At 57.2% G+C, this 25,143-nt stretch overlaps 1 protein-coding gene across 16 annotated transcripts; it reads right to left on the bottom strand.

Moving 5' to 3' along the window:
* Window positions 1–180: 180 nt before the first annotated feature.
* On the bottom strand, window positions 181–20,004 carry TPM3 (tropomyosin 3). 16 transcript variants are annotated; one of them, XM_076360129.1, is made up of 12 exons: window positions 19,811–20,004; window positions 19,317–19,442; window positions 13,036–13,169; window positions 12,090–12,207; window positions 11,772–11,842; window positions 10,361–10,436; window positions 9,817–9,879; window positions 9,585–9,654; window positions 7,685–7,763; window positions 5,717–5,780; window positions 1,949–2,071; window positions 1,278–1,343 (listed from the first exon to the last, which is right to left on the bottom strand). In XM_076360129.1, the coding sequence occupies exons 1-11, from the start codon at window positions 19,922–19,924 to the stop codon at window positions 1,994–1,996; spliced, it is 993 nt and encodes a 330-aa protein (XP_076216244.1). In that variant the 5' UTR covers window positions 19,925–20,004; the 3' UTR covers window positions 1,278–1,343; window positions 1,949–1,993. The 16 variants fall into 16 exon arrangements, with proteins under 16 accessions (XP_076216234.1, XP_076216232.1, XP_076216240.1 ...); XM_076360116.1 differs by lacking the exons at window positions 1,949–2,071; window positions 5,717–5,780 and having other exon boundaries at window positions 1,276–1,343; window positions 19,811–20,002; XM_076360118.1 differs by lacking the exons at window positions 1,278–1,343; window positions 1,949–2,071; window positions 5,717–5,780; window positions 10,361–10,436 and adding exons at window positions 6,964–7,033; window positions 10,925–11,000 and having other exon boundaries at window positions 19,811–20,003.
* Window positions 20,005–25,143: the final 5,139 nt, after the last annotated feature.

Raw genomic sequence — 25,143 nt, 5'->3', positions numbered from 1 at the left:
CCACAGGTCTGCTTTTGCGCTCTGGACCTGGGAAGAAGCAGGCGAGCTTGGCCTTACCTCACCCCCGGTCTCCTCCCTGAGGGACGGGCGCAGGCTCCGGTCTTCAGACCCACCCTCATCCCCCGCAGCCCCAGACGGAGCAGCTCACGCACAGTAAAGCTCTGCAGCCAGACAGCAACGTGGAGGGATTGGTTTTTATTTCAAAAGACAGTAAGACAATTTTTCAATTTAGTATCAAAACACTTGATAGGGTTCTTTTCTCCAGATTGGCCCCTAAAACTGCTACAACCAAGCAGCATGCTCGAGCACAAGCTACACACTGCGAGCTTGACACATCTCCACACTCACGCCTCACAACAACTACACATCAGCAATGCACAGCAAGATGGCTTGTACCTTAAGACACTAAGGGCACTCCTGGCCAGGAAGGAAGGCCTCAACTCCCTCCCTCAGGGTAGGCAAAAAAACTTCGCCAAGAAAACAAGGCTGTTGTACTTAAGTGTAACCCAGCGATGAGCGATAAAGCTTGGTGCATCAGCACTTAGTGAACGCAAATTGAACCCCTGTCTGGCAATGGTTAGAGGGGCCATGGCTTCTCTAAGCCTACCAGGAAAGGAAGCGGCCAACAGTGGGGGGGGGAAGGGAAACAACCTATGTGAAGGTCCAATTGTTCAGATAACAGGCTTGGCTTTAAAAAAAAAAAAGTCTCCTTTTGCCCAAGTTGCTTCCCCACAACACAGAGTTACCTTAAAGCTGAGAAACTGAACTGCTCTTTTGGCAAACAGCTCCTGGAAAGGAAGTTTTCCCAACAGGCTTCCATCCCTAGCCCAGCTACTTTGATTCAGTGGCCCACAGCCAGGAACCATCACACCCTTCTTCCTCCCCTGCCAAAGCAGGGCAGCCCAGAGCCGATTAACAGAAGGTTAATACCAAATTTTAAAGCCAAGAGCTTTGAAGTGTAGCTCACCAGCCTCACGAGTTATTTGGAATGTTTACAACGGTTGCTACAAAAAAGGTAGTTACAAAATGTATACATCTCAAACATGCTCCCCAAACATTATTGCATTGTTTATTTCCCTTAATAATGCTGTTTGAAGCTCTGCCCAACCTGATGGCCTTTAACCCTGAGGCAAAGGAGAAGATTTGTGTTTGGTCAAGTTGGCAACTGAAAGTAAACTCTGGTCCCCAAGGGTTAGAGGTCAGCAGCAGCTGGGCTGGCCCCCCCGAGCATCATGTGGCAGAGGCAGTGGCAGGGATCCATTACATCTCATTCAGGTCTAGCAGGGTCTGGTCCAGCATTCTTTGCGTGCAGAGATGCTCCTCTTTGGTAGATTTCAGTTTATCTGGCAGGAAGCAAGAGTCAAGAGTTACAAGTCAACTTCAGACAACCAAGAAACCTTCGCCAAAGAAAGCTTGCGCTAGCCCCTTCCCAGCACACTGCTGCAGCAAGTCCTCAGACCGGGGGGTGCCTGGCTGGGTGCAGCTAGAAGCTCTGAAGGTACCTGGCTCATCTGTAGCCCTTGCCTCTTGCATTGCCAGTGCTCCCAGTCAGCATGGTCACGATGTACTTTTAGCCAGTGCTCTAGGCAGTGTTTTGCATGCAGGTGCCTCCTACTGTAGCTAGCTTTCCCCAGGGCTTCAACACTTCAGACAGCAGACCCCCATGGCCCAGCAAGGCACCCAAGAGCAACGCAGAGGTAAAACACACTTAGAAATAATCACCCCCTGGAATTACAGCTGGTTGTGCCCCCCTTCCCCCCAGCACAGGACAGAGATGCCAAGCTGGTCACCAAGACCATAACTGCCTAGCAGCAGGGAGCAAGACAACCATGCCTCAAGGACAGCAGGGAAGAGGCTGTTTTCAGTGAAGGATAGGCAGGGAGCAAGTAGGAGCGAAGGTGCTGCATCTCTGCCCGTGACTACAGGCAGCTGCACAGTCGATTCTCACATGTTCCTTAAGCCAGGAGGAGAGCTCAGATCAGCAACTAGCGCTCTAGGTAGGCTTTACTCCAAAGGTGAGCCCACCCTTATCACTGAAGAGATCCACACGCTGGGACACTGGACAGACAGGCTGTAGAAAGATGTCCTTTAGGTACAGGCAGTTTCTCAAAGCTGCTCCCCAACCTCCCCAGGGTCAGAAACTGTGCACAGAGCGAGAAGCAGCCTTCCTAGAGCACTAGCAACTGCAGCATTTAAAGATTCCCTGCAGGCACTCAAGACACAGCTTCATGCTGTGGATTTTGGGACTTGCTTTCAAGATGTCCATGAGCTTTCCCAACCCATTCCGGGGCTCTGCAGCTGCACTGGGGTCAGGCCCCGAGAATAACCGCTTCCCCCAAACCTTCTTGGTTAGGTCTCAACTATATAGGAAAGTACTACAGGTATGCAGTGTCTTACAGACCACGAGGTCAGTCATTTATTGTTAGAAGCCATCATTCCATGCAGCAGGAAATCCTACAGTCATTCAGCTAACAGTAAATTAAGTCATAGCACTTGACAGGCATCTTTTAGCAGACATAAGCCTAACTTCACCCCACCCCTCTCTTGGTGGGTGCAGCCATTCTGGTTCCATGGAGGAACCAGACAGGACCCCCTGGACAAGTGACAAGACTGCTCAAAAAACAGCCAAGTCTGAGGGTTACTTCACCACGAATAGAGGTTACCTTTATAAAAAAAAAAAACCTCTTAAATAAATTAGAGGATAAATTCAAGTGCCCCATTAAATAGCAGCAATTGCATAAAATTTGCAAGTCTGCCAGTCTTAAGAATGATCAGATTTCACTGTGGTCCACAGCACTGGTGGTCGCAATAAGCTTGTTTAATGGCATTAGTGGGCCCCCTTCTCAGTCACACAGATCATGCAGCGTTAACTTCAGCTCGTTAGAGAGCAGGCGATTTTTCTCAAGCTGGCTGTACAGGCGCTCTGCAGCAGCAACAGGATTAGGGGAAACAAGAGGAAGAGAGAAAAAGAGAGAAAGGGAAGGTTAGTGGAGTACCAAGATGAGCACATCAAATAAGCTGTCTCCGTAACGCGTGCCTCTGAGGATCAACTCTAGGCTATTACACAGATGAAGCCCAGGAGAACAAAGGTTTGCCTTACTCTAACTTGCGTTTCAGCTCAGGAAGATCACAGAAGAAACCAAGTGCGGGCAGAAATGGAAGTGCTGTCAAGGGCTTGCGAAGGCAAAGAAAGGAAGAGGAGAGCACCAGAAGAGGAGCCTGCAGGCTGGGCTGTACCCAGGTAAGGAGAGAGACTTGGGATGTGCTTTAAGCCTGTGGAGCACTTTGCAGAAATAAGTAGTCCTACCACAGCTGAACCAGAAGCACCTTCCAGAGTGAGTCACACCACACAGCAGTGGGATTGATGGGGTTTTAACAGCAGGACAGGGACACCAGAAGAACCGAGAATGACAGCATCTCATATCTGACCTGGAGGACACTCCTCCAAGGACATGCCTTTGTGCCACACTAACAACCCACCACGTGTAGACAAGGACTGAAGGCAGTATCTGCTTCGGGTACAGGACAGAGGAAGTTCTGGAGCACAGGCTCCTATTTTATGTCTGCCCCAGAATAACTAAATGAGCAGGGCACAAACTGCCGCTGCATCTGACAGCCTTCACCTCCCACCCAGTCCCTGTCCTTACAACCTCGCAGAGCTCTAGCAGCCATGCTTGTCCCCAAGGCTGGTACCAAGCACATGTACTCATCAGCAGCTCCAGGGACAGGGAGAACCAGTCTGATCCTCTCCCAGGACAGGTCACCTCTTGGGCTGGATGGCCACTGTCCTGCCATGCAGCCTGTCAGCCACAACCAGCCACCACAGAGAACCAATTCAGCATCTATCTCTGCCCATCTACACTGGCACAGTCCTCCCAGCCTGAGAACTCCAGTTCCTGCATTTGGGGGAAATTCCAGGCAGTGAAAAAATCCTTATACAACAGCTTTCAGCCTGGCAGAATTAATAATCACAAACTGTAGCAATACATACAGCGTGCTGCCTCTGCCTGATGAGCGAGCATAAAGCACAGCAATTCTTGCTGGCCTCAGGCTTCTTCTCAAATCCTTGTACTACAAGGTCCCTAGGAATCTAGGGCACTGTCTGAAGGGGATCTATGCCACTCCTCATTGCTTTCAACCTAGGAATATTTTGCTCTTGAACAAGACCTGGCCAGGTAAGATTCAGGACACCGAGTCGAGCTGTTCACATGGAGCAGCCAAAGCATGTCCCCCTTTCCAGAGTCTCAGCCCAGTCACTCCAGCATGACAGCCGCACACAAGGGGGGAAGCTCACCTTCACCCAGCTACCCTCAGCTCCTCTCAGCGCTCAGCACCTGCTCTAGCTGCACCTCGCTCTGCAGGATAGAGGGTAGTGATGCTGATTGATTGTCCCTTTTTTAAAGCCACCGAGAGACCAAGCAACAGTCAGAGAAGCCAACAATTTCTGTCCCACCACAATCTAACTAGAAGTTAAAGGAAGTTGTGGTATGGGGGACACGTACACCCCATCCTGGCCTACACCGGAGCCTACCTTGCACATCAGCTACTACTGCTGCTAGGGACTCACTCTCTGGCCTCCGTGCTGGCTCTGAGCAGGTAGGCTGGGCACCCTGATGCCAGTCTCCAGACCCAGGTGATCAGGGCTGGTCCTGGGTCTCCAGAGTGGCAGAGGATGGGAGTGAACTGCGATCAGAAGTACCGGTGACTGTAGGCTGGTGCAACAGCTCACAGCCTTCAAGCAAGCATTACTGCTTGTGGACAGGGACCTGATGATCCACCCACATGAGGGAGCAGACTGACTGAAGTAATTAGCATGACCCTTCCTAGACCTCAGGAACAGCTCCTCAACATCAAATGCTTGCCCAGGTCTGCTGGGACTAGCTCCGGTGTTTGGCCTGCTCCCTTCTCTGCCCAGCCCGCAGGGCAGCCTTACCAGCCATCCTTGCAACCTGGGGAGCTCCAGGACCTGTGCCTCCTGGTCAGCTAATCTGCATTTGCAGCACTCCCAAGGCAACAGCCCAGCTCACGGTAACCAGCCTGCACAAGCCTAGCAATCCAGTCAGACCAGAAGCCTCTCAAAACCTCCCAGGGCAGAAGTTGCATCACCCACCTATCCATCCACCTACCACCCAGTGTGGAGTTCCATTGGGACGAGCAGGGAAGGGGCCTGCCACAGCCCAGCCTTCGATAACATCGCTTGCAACACCACTGTGCAACAGCAGAGCCACCAGCTCCACACAGTGCGAGTCAGTAATAAACTCACAGCTGACAGGATCTCCCCATGAGGAGAGAGGCCATTTCACAAGGACAGGGTGCTACCTCCCACCTGGTAAGAGCTGGCAACTGAACACTGGGCTGGAAGCCTCCACACACCCAGACACTTGTGACAGAAGCCCTGCCCCTCCCACAGGATCTAGACCCCCTACTCCAGCTGCAGGTTTGATTACTGAGGAGTTGTGGGTTCTTGCTTTGTGCTTACAGGACACAGTTATTGCCCCATACACCCCAGGAGAGTCAGACCACTATCTGCCAGAGCTTTCCAAGCTATTACTCTTTGAAATTCCTTGTGGGAATGCTCCCTCCTTCCCCACCCAGACCCGGCACAGAGGGGATAGCCCTGACACAGAAGACAGTGAGAACAGGCTGGGGCAGTTCAGTGTGTTTGGACTATCCTTACTGCTAGTGCCATTCATGTGGAGAACGGAGTGACACAAACCTGAGGAAACCACGGGAGATGTCCCATTTCATCAAAACTCTGTTCATGGAGGGCTCTTCGGGCACTGTGGCATATGAACCAATCCAGAAAGGAAGAAGTATTTGACAAGCCACCATGAGGCAGCACATACAGTTACAAGAGGCTGATCAGTGTTTATGATACCAGAGCAACTAGCAACAGACTCAGACCAGTGGTGATGCATGTCAAGTGTTTGCAGCCTGTCACCAGCTGCAGTGCTCAGTGTAAAGTTCCACGCCACACTCCCAGGAGGATCCTGTCACCCTCAGTCCCTGCACAGGGAGGGGAGCACTCTGCAAAACACAGATTCCCTGGCTGGGATGCCCACAGCCCTGCTGCAGTGCATTCTCATTCCTGAAGCAAGGGGCCATACATTCCCCCCCCCCCCCACAGGCACAGGCAGCAGATCACACCCAACCAGTCCTGTCCAGCTGGAAACCAGCCAGGGCTCACTTGATATTTATTAGCTTTCACACCCTGCCAGTGATCTAGTGATGATCAGGTGTAGTGACTTCCCACTGCAAGCCAGCATTTGACAACTGATGCCAGTGAACACTACAGAGCAGGCAGGTGAGTAGTGTCCTCAGCCAGGCTGAAGCAGGCACAGCTCCAGGACTTCCTGCTACAAACCCCAGCCTCCCACTTGACCCTACAGAGCATGCTGCACACCAAGGCACCGTTTGCAGAGCTGCAATTCACATCTGTGAGGCAGTAAGACACCCAAAGGGAAAAATCCAGCACATTAATGAAGTCTGCGTATTCCACCAAGGGTGATGAGGGTTACACTAGTTTGAAGGCGACGTTGAAACAGTTACTCTAAAGCAGCAAGTGGTCACTAGAAACCCATTTCTGAAAAGCACCAGCCGTTCCATTCAATTTATACAAGAATTGTTTTCCTTAAAAAAAGGTGACATCATGATCAAGCAAGAGGCAAGAGAAATACAAAAGGAGCTTTATGGCTCTACACAAGATATGCAGATGAGAACAACATACTCCCAGCTACACCCAGACATTGAAAGGGCAGCCCCTCAGAGCACAGCAGTGTCTGGCACATCGGGTCAAACAGAGGGAGCTTTGTTTAGGAGCAAGTGCAGCATAACTGGGGGGCTGCTGCTGCTGCTGTCAAGCTTCAGCATCTTTACAGCACTCATTCCCAGGGATGCCCTGTGCACAGTAACTGGAAAGAGGTACTGGAATTCAGAGCGAGATGATGAGAGCATGAATGCAGGGTGCAGATGCAGAACAAGCCACCAAGCAGAGAGGCAAATCCAAAGTGGAGTTTGGAATCGCAAGACTTATCTGTGTGAGACAGAAGGAGACACTAATTTTAAGAGAAGCTTAAGTGTTTGTGCACAGCAAACTTTGCTTAGGGAGCTTTTGGACACTAGCATTAAGGCTCTTCCTCTGCAGTGCAAGTACCTGGCCTCTCCTTGGTTAGTGGTAAGGACTGTGCGGAGCAGCTGTTAGCAGAACCCACCACAAATCTGAACAGCAAAGTTGCAGAAACATACAAGTTCAGCTACTTCCACAGATCGGTTCATGATCCAGCCCATCTCAAGCCTGTTACAGCAATTCCTAAGGAATCCACTCAAGCACTATCCACAGCCTCTTCCAGGAGGAATCCCGAGACCATGGCCCAGTGGCTCCAGCAGGCAACTAAGCCACATTACCTTAGAAAGCCTTTCCCAGTGGGACTGGGAATTGCACTCAGAGTTCAAGTCAGAAAGGCCAGCATAGCACTTTGTGTTACACATGCAGATCACAAGGACCTAGAGTTAGAGTACAGCATGCTGCAGGGAAGCCTCCACAATCCTCGAGGCAGAGATCTGTAGAAGTAACCTAGATACAGTGCCATTGATTCTCCAACTATGAAAATCACAGCAAACCAAGCAAGCTCTGGCGGTCTAGCCTGCTGAAGCAAGAGGCGAACACCAGCCAGCTCATATTTACATGGAAGTCATGTCATTCAGGGCGTGGTCCAGTTCCTCACTAATTGCTTTGTACTTCAGTTTCTGGGCATAGAGCTCATCTAGAAGAGGTTTAGGAGGAGAACAAAAGGGAAACAATAAGGGAAGGCAGAGGAGTTCTTCCAACACCCTGGGGCAGGAAAAGCAGTATGGGATTCATGAACAGAAGAAAGTGAAGTTAGATGTGGAGCCATAACGACTCCATATTAGTTCCCAACAATGAATGGGAGGGTTCCAACAGCGTGAGGACAGTCTGACCAGCAAGTGCCTTCCAGGATTACAATCCAGCTCCGAGGGGAGTAGAGCCAAGAATTCAAACCACATCAGCTTGTGAGAACAAGCTGCCCAGCTAGGTCAGCAAGAACCACTGACAGGAGGAGTAGCAGGGAAGGGCAACTCCATCCACTTAGGGAGAAGCTTGCTACACCTAAGGAAGGCACAGATCAATTGAGGTGCTTTGTTGTCACCTTCAGTCTCAATACAAAAACCGGCTTGGGAGAAGTCAGTCACGTAATAGTCCTGGGCATCAGAGGGAATTCCCATTCTGTAGTACGCAGCTAGGCAGGGTGAGCTGAACAGACAGGCCACACCTGTGTTCTCCATCAGATAATGGAGCAGACGGGCAGATCACCCACCTTCCAGGGAGGAGGCAGTCATGAAACTGAAACTCTGCTAATGCACTCCTTGAGCGCTCTGCAGAGCTGGCACAGACTTCTCCCAGCTCTGGCTGCCTAGGCTACAGTACAGCTGGTAATGTTGTTAACGGCTTCACAGAGCCCAGAGAACTTTGTCAGTTGTCATAAACTAGGTCACTTCAGCAGCAAGGCTGGAGACCAGAGCCAACTCTCAATCAACATGTTTCAAGAGGAGCATGCAGGGATTTGGAGGAGTTTTTGCAGTTCCAAATAAAAGCTTGCCCTGGATCATGAGGTGGCTCAGATTGCTTCTTGGCTGTGGTTCTGGAACAGCTCAGCTGACACCATTGCTATTTCTAGATAAAAGCCTAAGCCTCCTGAGTGACTCCAGACAGTAGGATGTGGCTTTGAATCTCCAAGACCTGGCACTAAAAGACCACAAAGGCACATGCTGTGGTTGAGGCAGGAGGCCTGTAAGAGTTTTGGTTTACCAGCACCACCACTCCAGCCACAGCTATCCACAGAAGAATCCAGCCACAGCCCTAGATTTAAGGGAAGCAGTTGCAACCTTCTCCTCCCATGGCTTGGGGAAAGGTAGGATTCTGCAACGGCTGGCCTCAGGAGTGCTCCTGAAGTACTGTGAAACCAGGAACAGGAGGAGGAAAGGAACCTATCCTTGGCACAGGCTGACCACCACAACACATGGATGGGGCTTCTGAGGATTTAATCTTGAACCAGGACCAACACTGGGAAGGGGCTGTTTCAAGACTCACTGACTATTGTGGTTGACTTGCAGCAACACTGTCTGCAGCAGATGGCCATGTGCATGAGATTCTGCACACAAGTATGTTATTGTAATCAATTCCTGTTGAGTTCAGGCATTTTTTTTCCTGTGTCATTCCTTAAATTGGTTTAAGCTGGAGCATAGGAATGCAGTTACATTTCTGAGGACATCACAACCAAGATACACCAGCCGCACTATCTGTCACTATTGGTCAGATACAGCAAGGTGTTTGGATCAAGAGCTTGAGACCTGCTGCAGCACAGCCAGGGGACTGTTTTCAGAGTAGATACAGGGGGCATGACTCTTGAGCCCAGAGGCACCAAGCCTCACCCTGGAGGTTAGGTCATGCTCCAAGTATTGAGGAGCAGAGCAGTGTCTCCACTCTCCAGCTATCTGGGAGACAGCCTTCCTCAGCTCCCCATTCCTCACCACATATTCTTTGGCTTCCCGTCCCCAGAATGTACCTTCCAAATCATCAATGGTCTTCTCCAGCTTGGCTACAGACCGTTCAGCAAATTCAGCACGGGTCTCCGCCTGCCAGACAGGAGCAAGCCAGTTAGTACAACAGCTTTGGGATACAGCAAAGGACTACAGAGGCATCAGCCTGAGGACATGAAGTCTCCCACGCTCCACGTCTCTCCCCAGTCAAGCTGAGGTCAGCTCACCCAGCTGGGCCATCCCAACATGGTCACTCACCTCTTTGAGTTTATCAGTCAGGATCTTGATCTCTTCTTCATATTTATCCTCTTTTTGAGAGTACTGTGGAAAAGGAGAGGAGTCAGCAATCAGCAGCCCCAGGTACCTCCCACTCCAGAGAGCCCACAGCTACAGAGGGAGACAAACTCCTCACTGCAGCGCACATGCCCACAGAAACTTCCAACTGGGAGTTGTTCACATTCCTACCCTAGTCCAACAGAACTAGGTCAGGCAGCAAGTCCCACATCATGCACGTAACACAAACTTGGGTGCAGAAAAATTCTCATCCCAGCAGCATAAACATCTTGGCTGATCAAGTCTGCCCCAAGGCAGGGAAGGGCAGCCAGGCTTCCCACACTCCTAGCTTCTACAGTCAACATTAGCCCTGCACTGAAATCCGTTAGCTCTCCCAGGAGAGCAAGCACAGCTCTCCTTGCTTGCTTAAGGCTGCAGTTGCATCATTTCCATTCCAGTGGGTGCTCTGCTGTCACACACCCTCCTAGCAAAACAGAAACATTTCTGGCCCTTGGACAAGCAGCCCTACCTTCTCAGCCTGAGCCTCAAGAGACTTGAGATTGTTGGTGACATTCTTCAGCTCTTCTTCCAGCTCGGAACATTTACTGTGGGGTTTCATAAAGAAAGGGGGGAAGAAAAAGGAAAAGTGGGAGGGAAAGACAGGAGAGACAAGAAGTGAATCCATGTGCAGGGAAGATCAGGAAGTTCTTTAGGAGATGGTCTGCGATCAGACTGCATGGGACCCTGCTTTGAGGCACTTGTGCGGAAAGCAAGTTCCCTTCCCGCCTCCAAGTTCATGTTTTAAGTATTCTGCCAGCACATGCGCAGGGCACTGAGCTGAGCAGCTGAGATGTGGACACAGATTTCTGCTGGACCTGGAGTCTTCAAGTAGAAACTGCATGTTTAGTTTGCTGTAAGGAGGGAAGCTGTTCTGATGGACGGACAGACAGCCACCACCAGACAGGAATATTTATGGGCAGAGAGGACAGAACATTCCAGGAGAGAGAAAGATGCAGTTAAGCTGAGGGAAGGAGCATAGCAAGAAGACCACAAGAGTTCTGGTTTAATGGTTCGAGAAGGGAAAGGTTAGTACCTTTTCTTCGGCAACAGACAGACACTTCAAGTTCTGGTCCATCACTCTGATCTGCTCCTGCAGCTCCCGGCAACGACTGTTAGTGACGGTCACACGATGGCACAAGCCAGGTGGGGGCAAGGGTCAAAAGGAGCACCAATAACACAATACCACAGAGCAAAAAAGGGGGTAGGGGAAAAACACAAAAGTCACAGTCATGACATGCATGTCTGGGCAGGAAGCACAGTGCTACTGCTGCGTACACACTAACTTTGTTAGACAAGGCCCAGAGTACAGGAAGGCCCTAACCAGCCCCTCAAGGATCAGCTAAAGCATCCGGACACGTGAAAGGAGCCCAAAAACAACAATTTGCGTGTCTGCTCCAAGCAGAGAAAGTCCAGCTTGCTGCTCAGCAGTGCAGAAGTCTGCAGTAGTTACTGCAAATATTTTAAGAGGCCAGAGACCAACCTCAGCTACAGTTCTGCCCTTGGAGATCTCGCATGCCACTTCAGCTCCTGGCCCGGGAGGCCTCTGCCATTTTAGGACAAGTGCTGTGCGCTCACGTGCCCCATAACAACATGTAAGGATCTCGTGACCATACATACAAAGCAGTGCTGGTGAATTCTCTGGCCTCGCTAACTAGGGAGTCCCTCCATGCAAAGGGGCAGAACATCTCCACTACAAGGCAAATCACATTGCAAACTCCACATCCTCAGTGGACCTAATCCTGTTCCAAGCAGGAGAGTGCTCCAACTCTGAGGATCTAAACCCACCCTGTGCTTCAGGCCTTGTGTAACAAGGTTAGAAGTGCTGTGTTAGTTTCCATGCAAAGGTAGACGTGCCAGTTACATGCGAGCAGGTTACTCACGACTCTGCAAGCTCAGCTCTCTCTTCAGTACGCTCCAGATCTCCTTCTATGATCACCAGTTTCCGAGCAACCTGGAAGGGAGAATCGGAGTTAAGAAGAAGGAAGATGCTTTTGTACCTTTAGGCTGTGCAAGGCAGTAAAGGGAATACCTGCAGGAGTCACTGGAGCTGCCAGAGTCTTGGCTAAGGGGAACACTGATGTAGCTCTGCTGAGAGCCAGGCTCTCCCCCCAGGTTTGCTGAGGAAAGCCCTGTCAGTAGGAAGAGGAGCCGCCTCTCCTGGCCAGGGTCAGCTGTACTAGAGCATCCAAGGGTCTCACCTCCTCATACTTCCTGTCTGCTTCCTCTGCAATGTGCTTGGCTTCCTTGAGTTGGATCTCCTGCAGTTCCATCTTCTCCTCATCCTTCAGAGCTCTGTTTTCAATGACTTTCATGCCTCTGCCCAAAAGAAAGCACAGGCAGGGGAGATGTATAAAACAATCCTGTACAAGCCAATGGTGTAATGAGTTTCAGAGCATTAACAGTGCTCCCCCAGGACCACATTGCTTCCTTATGAGCCACAACACCTCCAAGTGCAAAGGATAGCACAGGCTGGCCTGATGCCAATACAGCAACCTCAACTGTTCAGAATTAACTGTTACTTGGAGCATTACTCCAGCAGCTCATTGGGCTCCTGGACCAAGGGAAATGTGGTGCTGCCGAGAAGAACAAGCCAGGCTGTCTTAGGGACTCCACACAGCTGAGCCAAGCACTTTCCAGGCCGGAATGCAGGAAGAGCCAAGTCCATCTTTATGGCAGGACATCAGCTGGGTCAGGCTGTTCACTACAGTGTGTGCACCGATAAAGCACATCAGCCAACTGGAAGTGGACCACTGCCCTCTGAATCACACCACCAGGTCAGGGGACATCTGCCAGAAGGGAGGATGCTGGCAGAGGCAGCAGGAAGAGAGGCTTCCCCACCAGCAGCCACCTTTACAAGTCAACAGTGTCCCAGAACCCACTTATTTCTCCTCCCTTGGAGGCGGGGATGCATGGTAGCACACAGCACTTACTCACTCCCTAGCCTCAGGTTCCAAGATACTCACTCAAGGCCAACAGCACTGTTTCAGTTGCTCCGCATAAGCGGGTACCGACTCCCACATCCAGCCTTGATATCTGTATCTACTTCCCACCCTCCAGGGAGCCCAAGAGGCTCATGGCACCGGGACCTCAGTCAGGAACACGTCTGAGATGTTTGACGGAGTGAGATCAGCAGCCCTTGCTCACCTTTCACTTTCATCTGCAGCCTTCTCTGCCTCTTCCAGCTTCTGCAGAGCTGTGGCAAGGCGCTCCTGGGCTCGGTCTAACTCCTCCTCTACCAGCTGGATACGGCGATTCAGAGATGCCACTTCTGCCTCAGCCTAGAGGGAACAGATGAGGGTGACTCAGTCTGTGGCAGGTTTAGCAGTCAGCGCAGGGCAGCTGAGGTCTGCCTTCAGGTCAGCGGCAGCACATGGGAAGCCAAAACAAAGCCAGGGTGCTTTATCCACTTTCTTACAGAGGCTGCACTCCCATACACTTACACACATATTAAGCTTCGCAACATTTCACACACACACGCTTTGTCCATGCAGCAGTCATCCTGCAGGTTTCTCGCCTGTCAGCTTGAGCTGACATGACAGTTTAAGCCATAAACACTAAGTAGATGACTTACGCTAATGGGTCTTCTCTGCAGCTGCTGTAATCCTGCCAGGCCATCAATCACAGTCCTATTTATCCACCACACCAGAGCTCTGTGACAGCTACCGTTTAGCACAAAGTCAGTTTACTCATGTGATCTGGACATAAGCATTGCTTGAAACAAGCTCTCTCATCAGCAACGCAAGAAAGATTAACAGCTTCAGGTTCAGAGGTCTGACAAGCTGTGTCAGGGCACTGGCAGGCCAGGCTTTCTACAGCACTGCCCCGACCTGGGGCAGCAGCAGGGCTCAGCCGATCGCTGTAGCGCCCACAACCCCAGCAGCTCAAGCCCTGGAGAGCCAGCTGTGCTCTAGGCTTCCTTCCTCCCAGCAATTCACTAATAACCCAGAGGAAGAGCAAAAGCCTCAATCCAGTCTTGAGACAGGTTAAGGAGGCTGTTCCCCAGCAACAGCCACACGCAGACAGCCACCTCAGTTCAGTCATACATGCCAGGAGCCGGTGAAATCGGCAAGAGCCCGCAGGCACCACGCATTTGCCAGAAGCATGACCACAAAAGTGACCAAGGCTTTAATGAATCAGCAGAGACCAGAAGCCATCACACCACCCCCAGCCAGGCCTGTTACAGCAGCACTGCTATCGACCACAAGGCATCTGCTTACAGCCCAGTCTGCATCAACCCCGACCAGAGCCTGGGGGGAAGCCTAGACGCTTTGGGGACACTAACACCCCAACTGAGCCACCCCAGGGGAACCCAGAATCCTGCTCTCCAGCAGGATTACTGCACTGGTACAAAGATGGACAAGGCAGCAGCCACTTCAGGGCAGCACTGTGATCTCCTACAGAGACGTGTGCGCAGGCACATGCCAGGCATACATGAAATATCCCAGCTACTCGTAACAAAGCAGCCTGCAAGGACATGCTGCTTCTAACCATGCCCAAGGAGGGAGGAGCAGAGCGATGAAAGAAGCCAGTGTTAGAGCAGGGCCTGACACAAATCATGTTCAGTTCCCAGGAGAGGCTGTCCGAGGTCTTCCCCCTGGTCGGCAGCAAGGCACTTGGCACCCACCCCCCATCCCCCCCGCAGCATGTTTCAAGACCAGGTTGTGAGAACACAAATTGAAGCGGAGCTCCCATGCCGGCACGCCCTGCCCTTCACCAGGGAAACCCGCAACACTTTGATGCTCAAACAAGGCAGCGCTGCAGCAGGCTGCCCCAGCGCCAGCCCCGCCAGCACGTTCCTCTGGAGAAGGAAGTGGTCTGCTCAAAGAGGAACAAAATGATACATTAAACAGAACTGGGAAGGAGTCTGCTTGACACACATCTTTTGCCTATTAAAGAGGCGATGAGCTGCAAAGGTGGAGAGCCTCCTCCTTCTCCCAGGGGATAGAGACACACCAGCACTGCAGGCCTCCATTTCCTGACCCCCTGAACCACATCATTTAGCCCTGACTTCCTGCCAGCAGCACTTAACCCACCCAAAAAAACCACCCTTGCTTTTAAGGAACTGCCTCTCTCCCTCTGCAGAAGGGTCCTTACACCTCCCTTTCTGCTTCTCCTCACCGGATACAGCTGAAGCTGTCAGGCTTCCCGGGAGCACAGGGGTGACACTTCCAGGCAGCCCCACTGCCAAGCAGCGCATTCCCGTTACTCCATGCTTCTTTCAGGAAGGCAGCCCCGAGTTCAGGGAGCCACCAGGAGCCCTGCAAGCCAAGGGCAGAGCTTGCCTCAGCCTTCGAGGCTCACCATCGCTTCCCCAGGCCACAGAGATCTAACAGGGACGTTCCTCAGGACCCAAGGGCCAAGCAACAGGGTAAGTACAAGACGCCACTACACCGGGAACACTGGTTCTCTCCCCTGTAGCAAGGCTCCAGCAAGCTGGGAGAAACACGCATGTTGCCATGACAACACCACTACTGCAAGAGAATTCCTTACGTGGCTGCAAAGAAAGAGCCCAGCTGAGGTCTGGGAGTGGCCTCGTCCCACTGCGTGGCAAAAGCTTCTGCCATCAACCTCAGTAGCAAAGCCCAATCAGTCACACAGCAGCAACACCATGCCGCTTGTCACAGACATCAGACTTGGGCACTTGGGGTGGAAAAGCCTCAGCTTCACATTTTGAACAGAATCAGCAGCAAAGCCACTGTACAGATTTACAGAGAGTCACACTCAGATCCGAGACAGGCATCCGTGAGGACCTGCCCTGTGTCACCCCATCCAGCATCCCCACGATGACACCAGCCTGGCCTGACGGAGCTGCAAGCGCTCACCAGTTCAGATGCTGCCACAGCTGCTCCTTCCTCCCCTGCAAGCAATCCCAGCCCAGTCCCTGCCAGCCCCCAACACGCTCTCACAAGGCTGCCAGTCCCGGGGGCAGCCTGCCCCAGGCAGTGGAGATCCCCGCTCGCTGGGATTCAGGCAGGATGCAGAGCTTGGGAGTCTTCCGCTTGGCTCCTGCACTGGCAGCATCATGAGTGAGATCACTTCCATTTTATCAGCACATGCCAAGGCTACTCACACCTTTGTGCTTGCAACACTGGGCCAGACAAGATGGCCGGGTTCCTCCCCTTCCTCTCCAGCAGCTTGGAGCGAGCAGGCAGCCAGGGAACCCGGCCGGGGACCGGGCATCCTCCCCAGCACCTCCCCAACCCAGCCTCGGGTCCCCACACCAGCCGCTTTCAGCTCCGGGCTGACTCGGGAGACCGGTGACAATGAAAGAAAGTTCCACCGGCGCTCTCCAGCTCCAGTCGCTCCTCAGCGCCGGCCGAGACATCACGGTTGGGGTCCAGTGGACCCCAGCGAGAGCCGCCGCCACCACGGGACACACGGCGGGGACGCTCGCCCCGCCGCTGGCTCAGAGGGGAGGGACCCCCCGGCCCCAGCAGACACCAGCTGCGAGCTGAGGTCGCGCAGGAACGCGGAGACCCGGGCCGGGATCCCGCAGATGCTCCCGCAGCCCCGGGTCCGCAGCGCAGCGCTGCCCGGACCCGGCTCGGAGCGACCCTCGGCACCGCCACACCCGCAGAAGCGCCTCCCACCCCGGCTCTACCCCCACTAAAGGCCCCCCCGAGGCCGGCACGACCGGCTGCAGGGTACCCCCTCCCCGGGGGCCGGCAGCGAGGCCGACCCACACCGCGGCGCGGCCCGACCCGGCCCGCGGCACCGGCGGTACCTGCTCGCGGTTGCGGCGCTCGGCCTCCACCTCCCGCTGCAGGCGGTCAGCCCGCTCCTCGGCGTCGTCCGCCTGCTGCTGCAGCACCTGGATCTTGCGCTTCACCGCCTCGATGGTGGTGGCCCCCGCCATCCTCCCGGCCCGCCGCTCCGCTCCGCACCGCGCCGGCCCCGCCCTGAAATACCGGAACCCGCCGCCCCGGCCCCACCGCCCGGGAAGTGACGTCACTTCCGATCCCCCCCCCCCCCCCGTCCGCGTTGCCGTGGAGACGGGGAGCAGCCGCCCGGCTCCGCGGCGGTGGGTTCTGGGGTCACCGGGACGGCCCACGCGGGAGCGGGGGCACCGGGTCCTGCCCCACACGGCACCAGGGCCAGCCCCACGTGGGCCTGGGGACACGGGGACCTGGCCCACATGAGCCTAGGGGCACGGGGACCTGCCCCAAGCGGGTAAGGCGACACCGGGAGCTGCCCCGCGGCTGCCTGGGTACACTGGGACCTGGCCCATGCGGGTGTGGGGACACCAGGGCCTGCCCCATGTGGGTGCACGCACCCCTCGGCCCCCACCCTGCCCCACGCAGCCCCCACCCCTCGGGGTCCTGGGGCCAGGCGGCTGTGCGGTCCCGGGAGCGCCGTAGGGCTGGGGCCGCCCCGGGGCCACCCTGTCCCTCAGCCCCGCAGGCCCTTATACGGGCACGGCTGGGCCGTGGCGATGCTGCATTCCCGGGGGCTGAGCTCATGCACTGCCTCCCCTCACCCGCTCCTGCCCTGGAGAGCCACCGGACCCCGCCAGGCCTGAGACCCCCCAGCCCTGCGGCAGATCACGTTCCCCTCGTTCCTTCCCGGGGATGGGGCTCTGGCACCCAGCAGCTCCGCCGAGCTGTGGTGCAGAGCGCTGCTGTCAGGGTCCCGCTCCACCGCCACGCACCAAAACCCGCTGTTGTGACAGCTTTAGCCATTGCTAAAACTCTCCAGTCTCAGTTAGGGCAGAAAACGCTGCTGAGAGCAGCGTTCCTCTGTGCCGTGAGGGTCACAGAGCCCCCTGAGAGCTCGATACAAACATAACCGAGACCTGTCACTGCCCTCGCTCGCCACAAAGCCTGTTTGGCAGCGCTTCAGGAATAAGAGGGAAAGGGGCACCGGGCTGCTGCCTCTGCGCTGCCTCCTAAAAACCTCGGCAGCCAGGCAGGCACACGCCCCAGGGGTGCACTTGCTGGGGCGTAGAGGGCTGGCACGCGCTCGGCCGGCTGAAGGGCTTGGCACGTCCCCCAGAGATGAGCTGGCGACCAAAAGGGGCTGACCCTGCCTGCTCCCGCTGGCTGGAAGGAGCCAGGAGGCAGCTGGGAGGCAGCTCTGCGCATCCAACGCTCCGGGGCATGAAATTCCTCCTCCCACCCCTCTGCTTCCCTGAGCCAGGGTGAAACCAGGGGAGCCCCAAGAGCCACCCTGGGGGGTGGTGGCCAGAAAAGGGGACTCCAAATGCACAGAAAGGGATTAACAAGTTGCGAAGCAAGTGGGGATGTGGTCCTCAGCACTGCAGTGTGACGGCAGGGACAGAGTGTGAAAATGCCAGCGGGGAGCGAAGGGAGGGAAGAAGGGTGCAAGGGAGGGAAAGGGCTCTGCAGAGCTTTGCAACACCGCGCTCGGCACGTGCCAAGCTCCAGCGCAGGGCTGGTGCTGCCGGCACGCTCGGCCGGCACCAGGACAGGAAGCCATGAGCAAAGCCGCGGGGTTGACAAACCGCCCAGAGCTCAGGGAGGGCTCGGGAGTTCCCAATTGTGCCCTGGCCCCCAGCTTGGAGCCAGGATGTGCCAGCAAGAGCCAGCCCAGGTGCCGTGCCAGGGCTTGGGGTGCTTCCCAATGGCCCGGCATCAGTGGCGTAGCGGGAGGGGAAGGCTCCTGCCTCCAGGCTGGAATCAGAACTGGGCCCGTTGAGGGAGAGGAGCCGGGGGCTTTCTCCTGGCTCCCACAGGAGGGAAGATCTGCATCTCCCCAACCTCGACCCCTGAGACATCGCAGCCCCACGGGGCGACAGCCCCTCCGGCTGCCAGGTCCCGGCAGGTGATGAGTGGGGCCAGACGCTGTGCCACATGATGCCCGGGAGAGTGGCCGGACGGTGAAACCCTGCACCGCTCGCGCCATTGTTTTCCTGGAAACGGCGGCCAACAATAGCCGGGCTGTGCCGTTGTCACGCTGCCCACGCGGCCTCCGCCTGCCCAGGGAGATGAGGGCTCCCTCCTCCTCTGGAGCTCAGCTCCTCCAACAGCAACCGTGACTCAGAGCTTCCAGGGGACACGCACCCACCCAATGTCCTGTGCTCGAAGGGCTGCTCGCTGCCACCAGCCACTGTGGCTCTGCCCCCAACTCGGGGTCCCCATGCCCTGCTTCGAGAATCCTGGCTGCCCAGGGAGCTCCATCCCTGCTCCCAGGCTGCCTGGGACATCCTTGCCCAGGAAGAAGCTGGGACCAGCCCCTGTCAGCAGCCCTCTGTCCCCTGCGTGGCCGTGGGTGGCCCCCTGCCAGGATGTGTCCTTCCTGGGGTCACTCTCTGCTCCCAGACACCCGCACAGCTTTGCCAGGAGTGCACTGAGCCTGACAGGGACCTTCCTCTGTCCCCAAGGCTGCAGGGGAGGGCTGCAGTTCCACTGGGAGGGCAACAAAGGGAGGGTAGCCAACCCAGCTCACACCCTGCACCCCATACATACGTCTGCCGCCTTCTTCTCCGCCAGCTCCAGCTTCTCCTGGGCATCTTTCAGGGCCTCGGAGTATTTGTCCAGCTCGTCCTCTGTCCCCTTCAGCTTCTTCTGCATGGCAGCAAGCTCGTCCTCCAGCTGGAAGGGCAGCAGCAGTCACTGCAGGTGAACGCCTCTCCGGACCCCCGCAGGGTGGGAGAACCCTGCCTACCCCATCCCAGGCTCAGCTCTGCCCCACAGAATCCCTCCTGCCCCATCCCTGGGCCAGCTCTGCCCCACAGCGTCTGTCCCTGTCCCACATGACACCAGCTGGCAGGGGCTGAGCCCTGGGCAGCCCTCAGGATGCCCCACGGCATCATGACGCGGTCCCTGAGCTGTGGGACGGTGGCAGCTCTCACACCCCTGTTCCCCTTGCCAGTGTTGGGTCTGAGCTCATCATGGTCCAGCACGGGGAGAAGCCATCCCCCAAAAATCCCTGGGCTGGAGGCTTCTGCTGCCCGCCCTACCTGCTTGCTCCGCTCCTCCGCCTGCTTCTGCTCGGCCTCCGCCTGCTCTGCCCGGTCCAGGGCATTCTCCTTGTCCAGCTTCAGCATCTGCATCTTCTTCTTGATGGCCTCCATCCTTGGTGGGACACAGGCGCCAGCAGCGGGGCGGCAGGCGGCAGGATGGGGAAGGGGCAGGCAGGGCGGGCAGGGAGGGCGGCAGTGCTGCCTGCCGCCCCACTGCCTGGTTTATCAACTCCGCTCTGGCCGTCAGTGCGGGGGCTTTGCCTTTCTTGGGCCAAGCCGCCTCCCCACCTTCCCAAAAAGTCTGTGCTCGGGACCCATTGTCTGCCCTAGCGGGGGTCCAGGCAGCCGCAGCCTTATTTGGGCTCCTGAGGACAGCTGGGGCGGTTATAAAAAGCAGTGGCAGGTCTGCGAGCGGGGGGTCCCGCATTGTCCCAGCCACCCACCCATGCAATGGGACACCCTGGCCGGTGTCACAAGGACACCGTGCTCCCACCCGGCACTCCCTCGGCAGGCATTGAGCTGGGTTCGTGCAGCACCAGCAGCGAAGCCCCCCCGGTTAGCATCCCACCAGGGGCTCAGGATGTTTTGGTTGCCCCCAGGCTGACATTTACTTGTGCCCGGGGGCGGCGTGGTAAAGGGCGAGCTCAGCCAGGCGCTATTTTAAGAGTAGGGGCTTAGCAGCAGCCCCTGGCCCGAATTGTTTGGCTCAGCAGGGAGCAGCAGGGGGAGCCGAGCCCGACATCCAGGGAAGAGCCCCCCAGGAGCCCGCTGAGCCCTGAGCCCAGCTCCAGCCGCACTGGTGCTTGGCAGCAAGGCAGAAGGCAGCAAGGCAGAAGATGCTGTTGGCAACCGAAGGAGCAAATTCCCCAGGCACGGGGAGGAATTCTCAGGGGGAGCGGCAGCACTTCCTACGCAGCCGGGGGATTAGCACCCTCCTTGCGCTGGCCACAAGGTCCCGCCAGCCTGCAAACCAGGTTGGGATGTCCCACAGGGGAGACCCACTGCTCCCGTCTGGGGACAGATCTGTCGGGGCTGAGGGGGTCGGGACCCAGGAGACAGAGACTGACCCCGGTGGCAGCTCCCTGCTCCCCGGGCAGGGTGCCAGGAGGGACGGTGCCCATGAAGGGCCCCAAGCAGCCGCTGCACCTCCGTGCCCTGAGAGCCATAAATAACCCCATGCACCGGGGCAGCAGAGCCAGCGGTGGGCACGGAGCCACGCTCCTTTGTCCTGGGATCATCCCAGCGTGAGCAGGGAGACAGGTGGTGAGCGCTGACCCCGGCGCCATCGCAAACCTCCGCCGGCCCCCGGGGATGGCAGCTCCCAGCTCCCTCTCCCCGGCCCCATGGAGACGGGCGCGCGGTACAGGCAGACAGGGTTTTATTGCAGCAGCAAGAGGGCGGACTGGGGGTGTATGGAAAGGGGCATGGAGGGACCCCCCGCACTCCCCCCTGCCCACGGGAGGGTGCAGGCAGCATCTCGCCGGGTCAGTGCTGGGCCTCCCTGGCGCTGTAAGAATATGTTTGATATTTAGTTGGTTTTCCAATAAAACAACCTAATATCAAACATATCAGACAGAGGCAGGGGCAGGTGGAGGCGGACGGGACCTGGGGCTCAGCTCCCTGCAAGAGAAGGAGAGGAGAGGCTGAGAGCAAGGGATGGGTTAACTCCTCGCTGTTTGCCCAGGCAGGACCCCACAGGGCACCACACAGGCAGCACCCCAGCCTCAGTGTCTAGAGCCCGCCTGGGCGCCTGCACCGGCATTGGGATGCTCTGGGATCTGGTGCCCAAGCAGGAGGCATCCCGCAGCGGGGACGAAGCCAGAGCAGAGCAGTGCAGGCACAGTCTCCTGGCACAGCACAGCACGGCACGCCATGGCATACTGTGGCACAGCATGTCATGGACTGGCACAGCATGTCATGGCACAGCAGGCAGCACTGCCCACCCGTCCCTGCGCACCCAGGGCCAAGGGGACCCCACGTCCGTCACTGCCTTACCTGGGCCGGCTTGGGGGCCTCCTCGGCGGTCTGGCTCAGGGGTCTCCCAGCCACCATTTATAACCGCGCTCAGCTGCACCCGGCGGGGGGACACGGCCGGCGAGCACTCTGGCCCCACGCATGTGGCCTCATTCCCATTAATTATACACATCGATGTCCCCCTGCCCCCTCCGCAGACCCCTGTGCCCTTGCTGCTGAGCGCTGCCGGTCGATATGGGTCGATGGCCCCGCACCGCCTGCTCCTGCCCCCGGTCACACTCCGCCGTCATTAGCGGGGCCATCAATACCGGGGAGCCAGCCCCGTCCTGGCGGGCTCTGCGCCACTGAGGGGCTGCATGTGACCCTGCCCAAGGACAAGGCCTGGCTGGCACTGGGGGGGCTGTGCCCCACATCCCCTCCTCCTGTGTCCCTGTCTCCTCGCTTTGGGGGAACCGCTGGGACCCCCTGTCCACGGAAGCATTCCCTCCGCTGGGCGGCCGGAGGCAGCGACCACCTGTCGCCCTGCCCCATCACTCATGCGGATGTGGCTCCCCCATGCTGGGCACAGCTGGGTGACAAAGACAGGACCCCAGACCCACTCCAGGGTGGCCCTTGGGACCTGGCCGGTGGCGTCCAGCCATGAGGGCACACAGGGTCTCTGGGGGTGCTGGGGCCATGTGTCTCCCCGCACCATGCTGGTGCTTCACCACAGCAGGATGCACTGACCTTGGGAATGGTGTCAGGGGCTCTGCAGAGACCCAAACTTTGGGGGGCCAATGGGGCAGGACGTGGGGCAGCCACAGCCTCAAGTGCTACAGGGGGACAGGGGCACAGCCCCTGCCCCGCTGCCTGCCTGGGCTGGGGGACCAGGGGCTCTAGCCCCATGGGGGTAGCAGCAGGGCAGCAGGGCCACGCGGGGAGGGTGGCAGCGGGGACAGCAGGGACACATGTGGCGGTAGCACGGTGCTGGGAGCCGGGGGCACATGTGCAGCAGCAGCTGATGTGATGCAACCCGACAGCCGAGCTAATGAAGGGCCGTGGGCGGGGAGTGCCGGCCCAGCAGCCCCCAGCCCTGTCAATAAGCAGAGCCAGGGCAGGCGCTGATGGGCCCTGGGGCCGGGAGACACCAAGGTCGGGCGCAGGCAGCGGGGACAAGAAGTGGGGGATGGGGCCCCCCAATCAAGGAGCAGGTGGGTGTTCAGGGGTGCCCGGACGGTGAGCGGGGCCAGGGAGCATTGCACCCAGCCCGGCCGGGCTCCTCTCCCTGCTGCTGCGGGGTTGTGCCGCACGGCCAGGAGCACCGTGCCACAGGGGACAGGAGCGTGTGGCCGATGCTGGCATGCACGGCGGGACCCGTGCCGGGAGCGGGACCCAGCTGCAGAGCACACCGGGCTGGCAGAGGCACACTGGCCGTGCTGCCATCTCCTGGCGTGGCCATGGCTGGGACCGCGTGTGCAGGATCTGGCACGTGTAGGGTTGCAGGCAACATTGCCAGATCCCAGCCACGGCGATCGTGCTGGGCTGCCCCTTCCCTCCACCTCCGCCCAGGGCTGTCCCACATCCCAGCACACAAGCAGACACAGTCCCCGTCTTGCTCAACGTGTTTTATTCTCAGCCAGGAAGCTGGGTGATGCCAGGCCAGTGCTGAGCCCACCAGGTCGGGCACTCACAGACACTCCATGTAGAAGGCTTTCCTAAGCTGGCACAGCTCCCGCTGGTGCTCGTCCTGGAGGAGCCGGTGCAGGGCAGCTTGGTGGACCTGCTGGGCACAGGAGCTGGTGCTGAACCCCATCATCCCCCCTGACTTGCCGGCGCTGGGAGGCATGGTCCCCCAAGATGTGGTACTGGAGCAGGATGAGGCAGGCACCCAACCCTGGCGGCACAGGGCTGGGTGCAACCGGCCATGCCTAACCCATGCCTGGCCTCACCACCATCTGCTCCTTGCTGGCAAGGTGCAGCTCCAACTCCATGCTCTGCTGCAGCGTCCCGCGGGCCGTGTCCCAGATCCTCTCCCAGCACTGTGGGTGCCCCCCGGCCACCTGCCCACAGCTGTGGGGACATGAGGTGGGCAGGACGGTGCCAGGAGGACACCAGCACCTGCTCCCCCAGCCTGCCCGCAGGGCTGGGCCCCAGCTCGCCCCATGCCAGGGCTCCCCCTCGCCTGCTGCCCCCCAGCACAGGGGGTTCAGCCCCTGGGGCTCCCTTTGCCGGCTCCACCTCTCCAGCAGCCTTGCACAGGCGCTCCCCTTTGCCAGGACCTGCAACCAAAGCAACATATTTGGAGGGTCCGGGGTTTAACCCGCATGAGGGGGACGTTGTGCCCCGCTGTCCTCAACTGCTGCCGGAAGCCCCAGGACAGCCACTTCCCCAACCCCTGCCCCTGCCCCCATCTCCTGCCACAGCAAGGGCGTCTGGCCGCTTGCCACTGCTGGTGCCACAGGGACCCCGCAACCACCCTCTGCACCAGCCACACCATTAACAGCATCCCAGCTACTGTGGCAGCAGCACAGGGATGGTCCTGAATCTGGCAGGGAAGGGCTCCCCGCAGTCAGAGGCTGATGGCATGCATCCTGCTCAGGGTAACTGTCATTTTATTAAACAGCAGTTAAAAAGAGTGCAGAGGCCCAGGCAAGGGGCAGGGGTCCCCACCCCGTGCGGTACACGCTGCAGTGACTGGTGCAGAGGCCCAGGCGAGGGGCAGGGGTCCCCGCCCCATGCGGTACACGCTGCAGTGACTGGCGAGCAGCAGGTGCTGCCGTTGGCCTGGCAGGACACAGACGTCAAGTTGGGGGCTGCGAGCTTTCACCCCCGGGGGCTCGGCAGCTGCTGGCACGTGAGGCGCTGGTGAGAGTGGGAGGAAACACCCCCTTGGCAGGACAGACAGGACGTTTGAAGCTGGTATTTGTCTGCCCGAGACGTCCCCAAATGCCCAGTTGCAGGAGAAAGAGTAAAAACCACAGCCCAAAGAGGGACCTCAGCTACGGCAGCTGAGAACTGGCCACCAAACTATTTACACTCTGTCCAGGCACCCTGGTGCACAGCCCGGGCACACAGGCAGCCTGGGCATGCCTGGCTCAGAGTAGCAGGCAGCAATGGTGCCACAGGGAAAAGAAGAGCATTCACCCTTTGGAAAGAACAGATGAGTGGCTCCAGAGCCCGAGACCCACACAGACAAGACAGACAGACAGCATCAGCCCCGCCGGCCATCATGGGGAAAGAGGACAAGTGGAGGAGAGCACCGGCTGGGGTCGATGTCTTTTATAAATAAGCTAAAGCTAATCAGAGTTTATTCACAGGGCCAGGGCTCCAAGACATTGCCAGACTCAAAAGCCTCAAGCCTGAAGCACGTCCCCAAG

Source organism: Aptenodytes patagonicus, chromosome 26 (genome assembly GCF_965638725.1).
Source record: "Aptenodytes patagonicus chromosome 26, bAptPat1.pri.cur, whole genome shotgun sequence".
NCBI lineage: Eukaryota > Metazoa > Chordata > Aves > Sphenisciformes > Spheniscidae > Aptenodytes > Aptenodytes patagonicus.
The sequence above is the reverse complement of the archived record's forward strand: the minus strand, read 5'-3'. Positions and strand labels throughout refer to the sequence as shown.

Excerpts from the sequence above, each read along its gene's own strand:
- TPM3 (XM_076360129.1), bottom strand. The coding sequence starts at position 19,924 with ATGGAGGCCATCAAGAAGAAGATGCAGATGCTGAAGCTGGACAAGGAG. Across the intron at positions 19,443-19,810 it reads CGGAGGAGCGGAGCAAGCAG|CTGGAGGACGAGCTTGCTGC; the intron begins GTAGGGCGGGCA and ends CTGCCCTTCCAG. Across the intron at positions 2,072-5,716 it reads ATCTCCCGTGGTTTCCTCAG|CCTGTCTGTCCAGTGTCCCA; the intron begins GTTTGTGTCACT and ends ATCTTTCTACAG.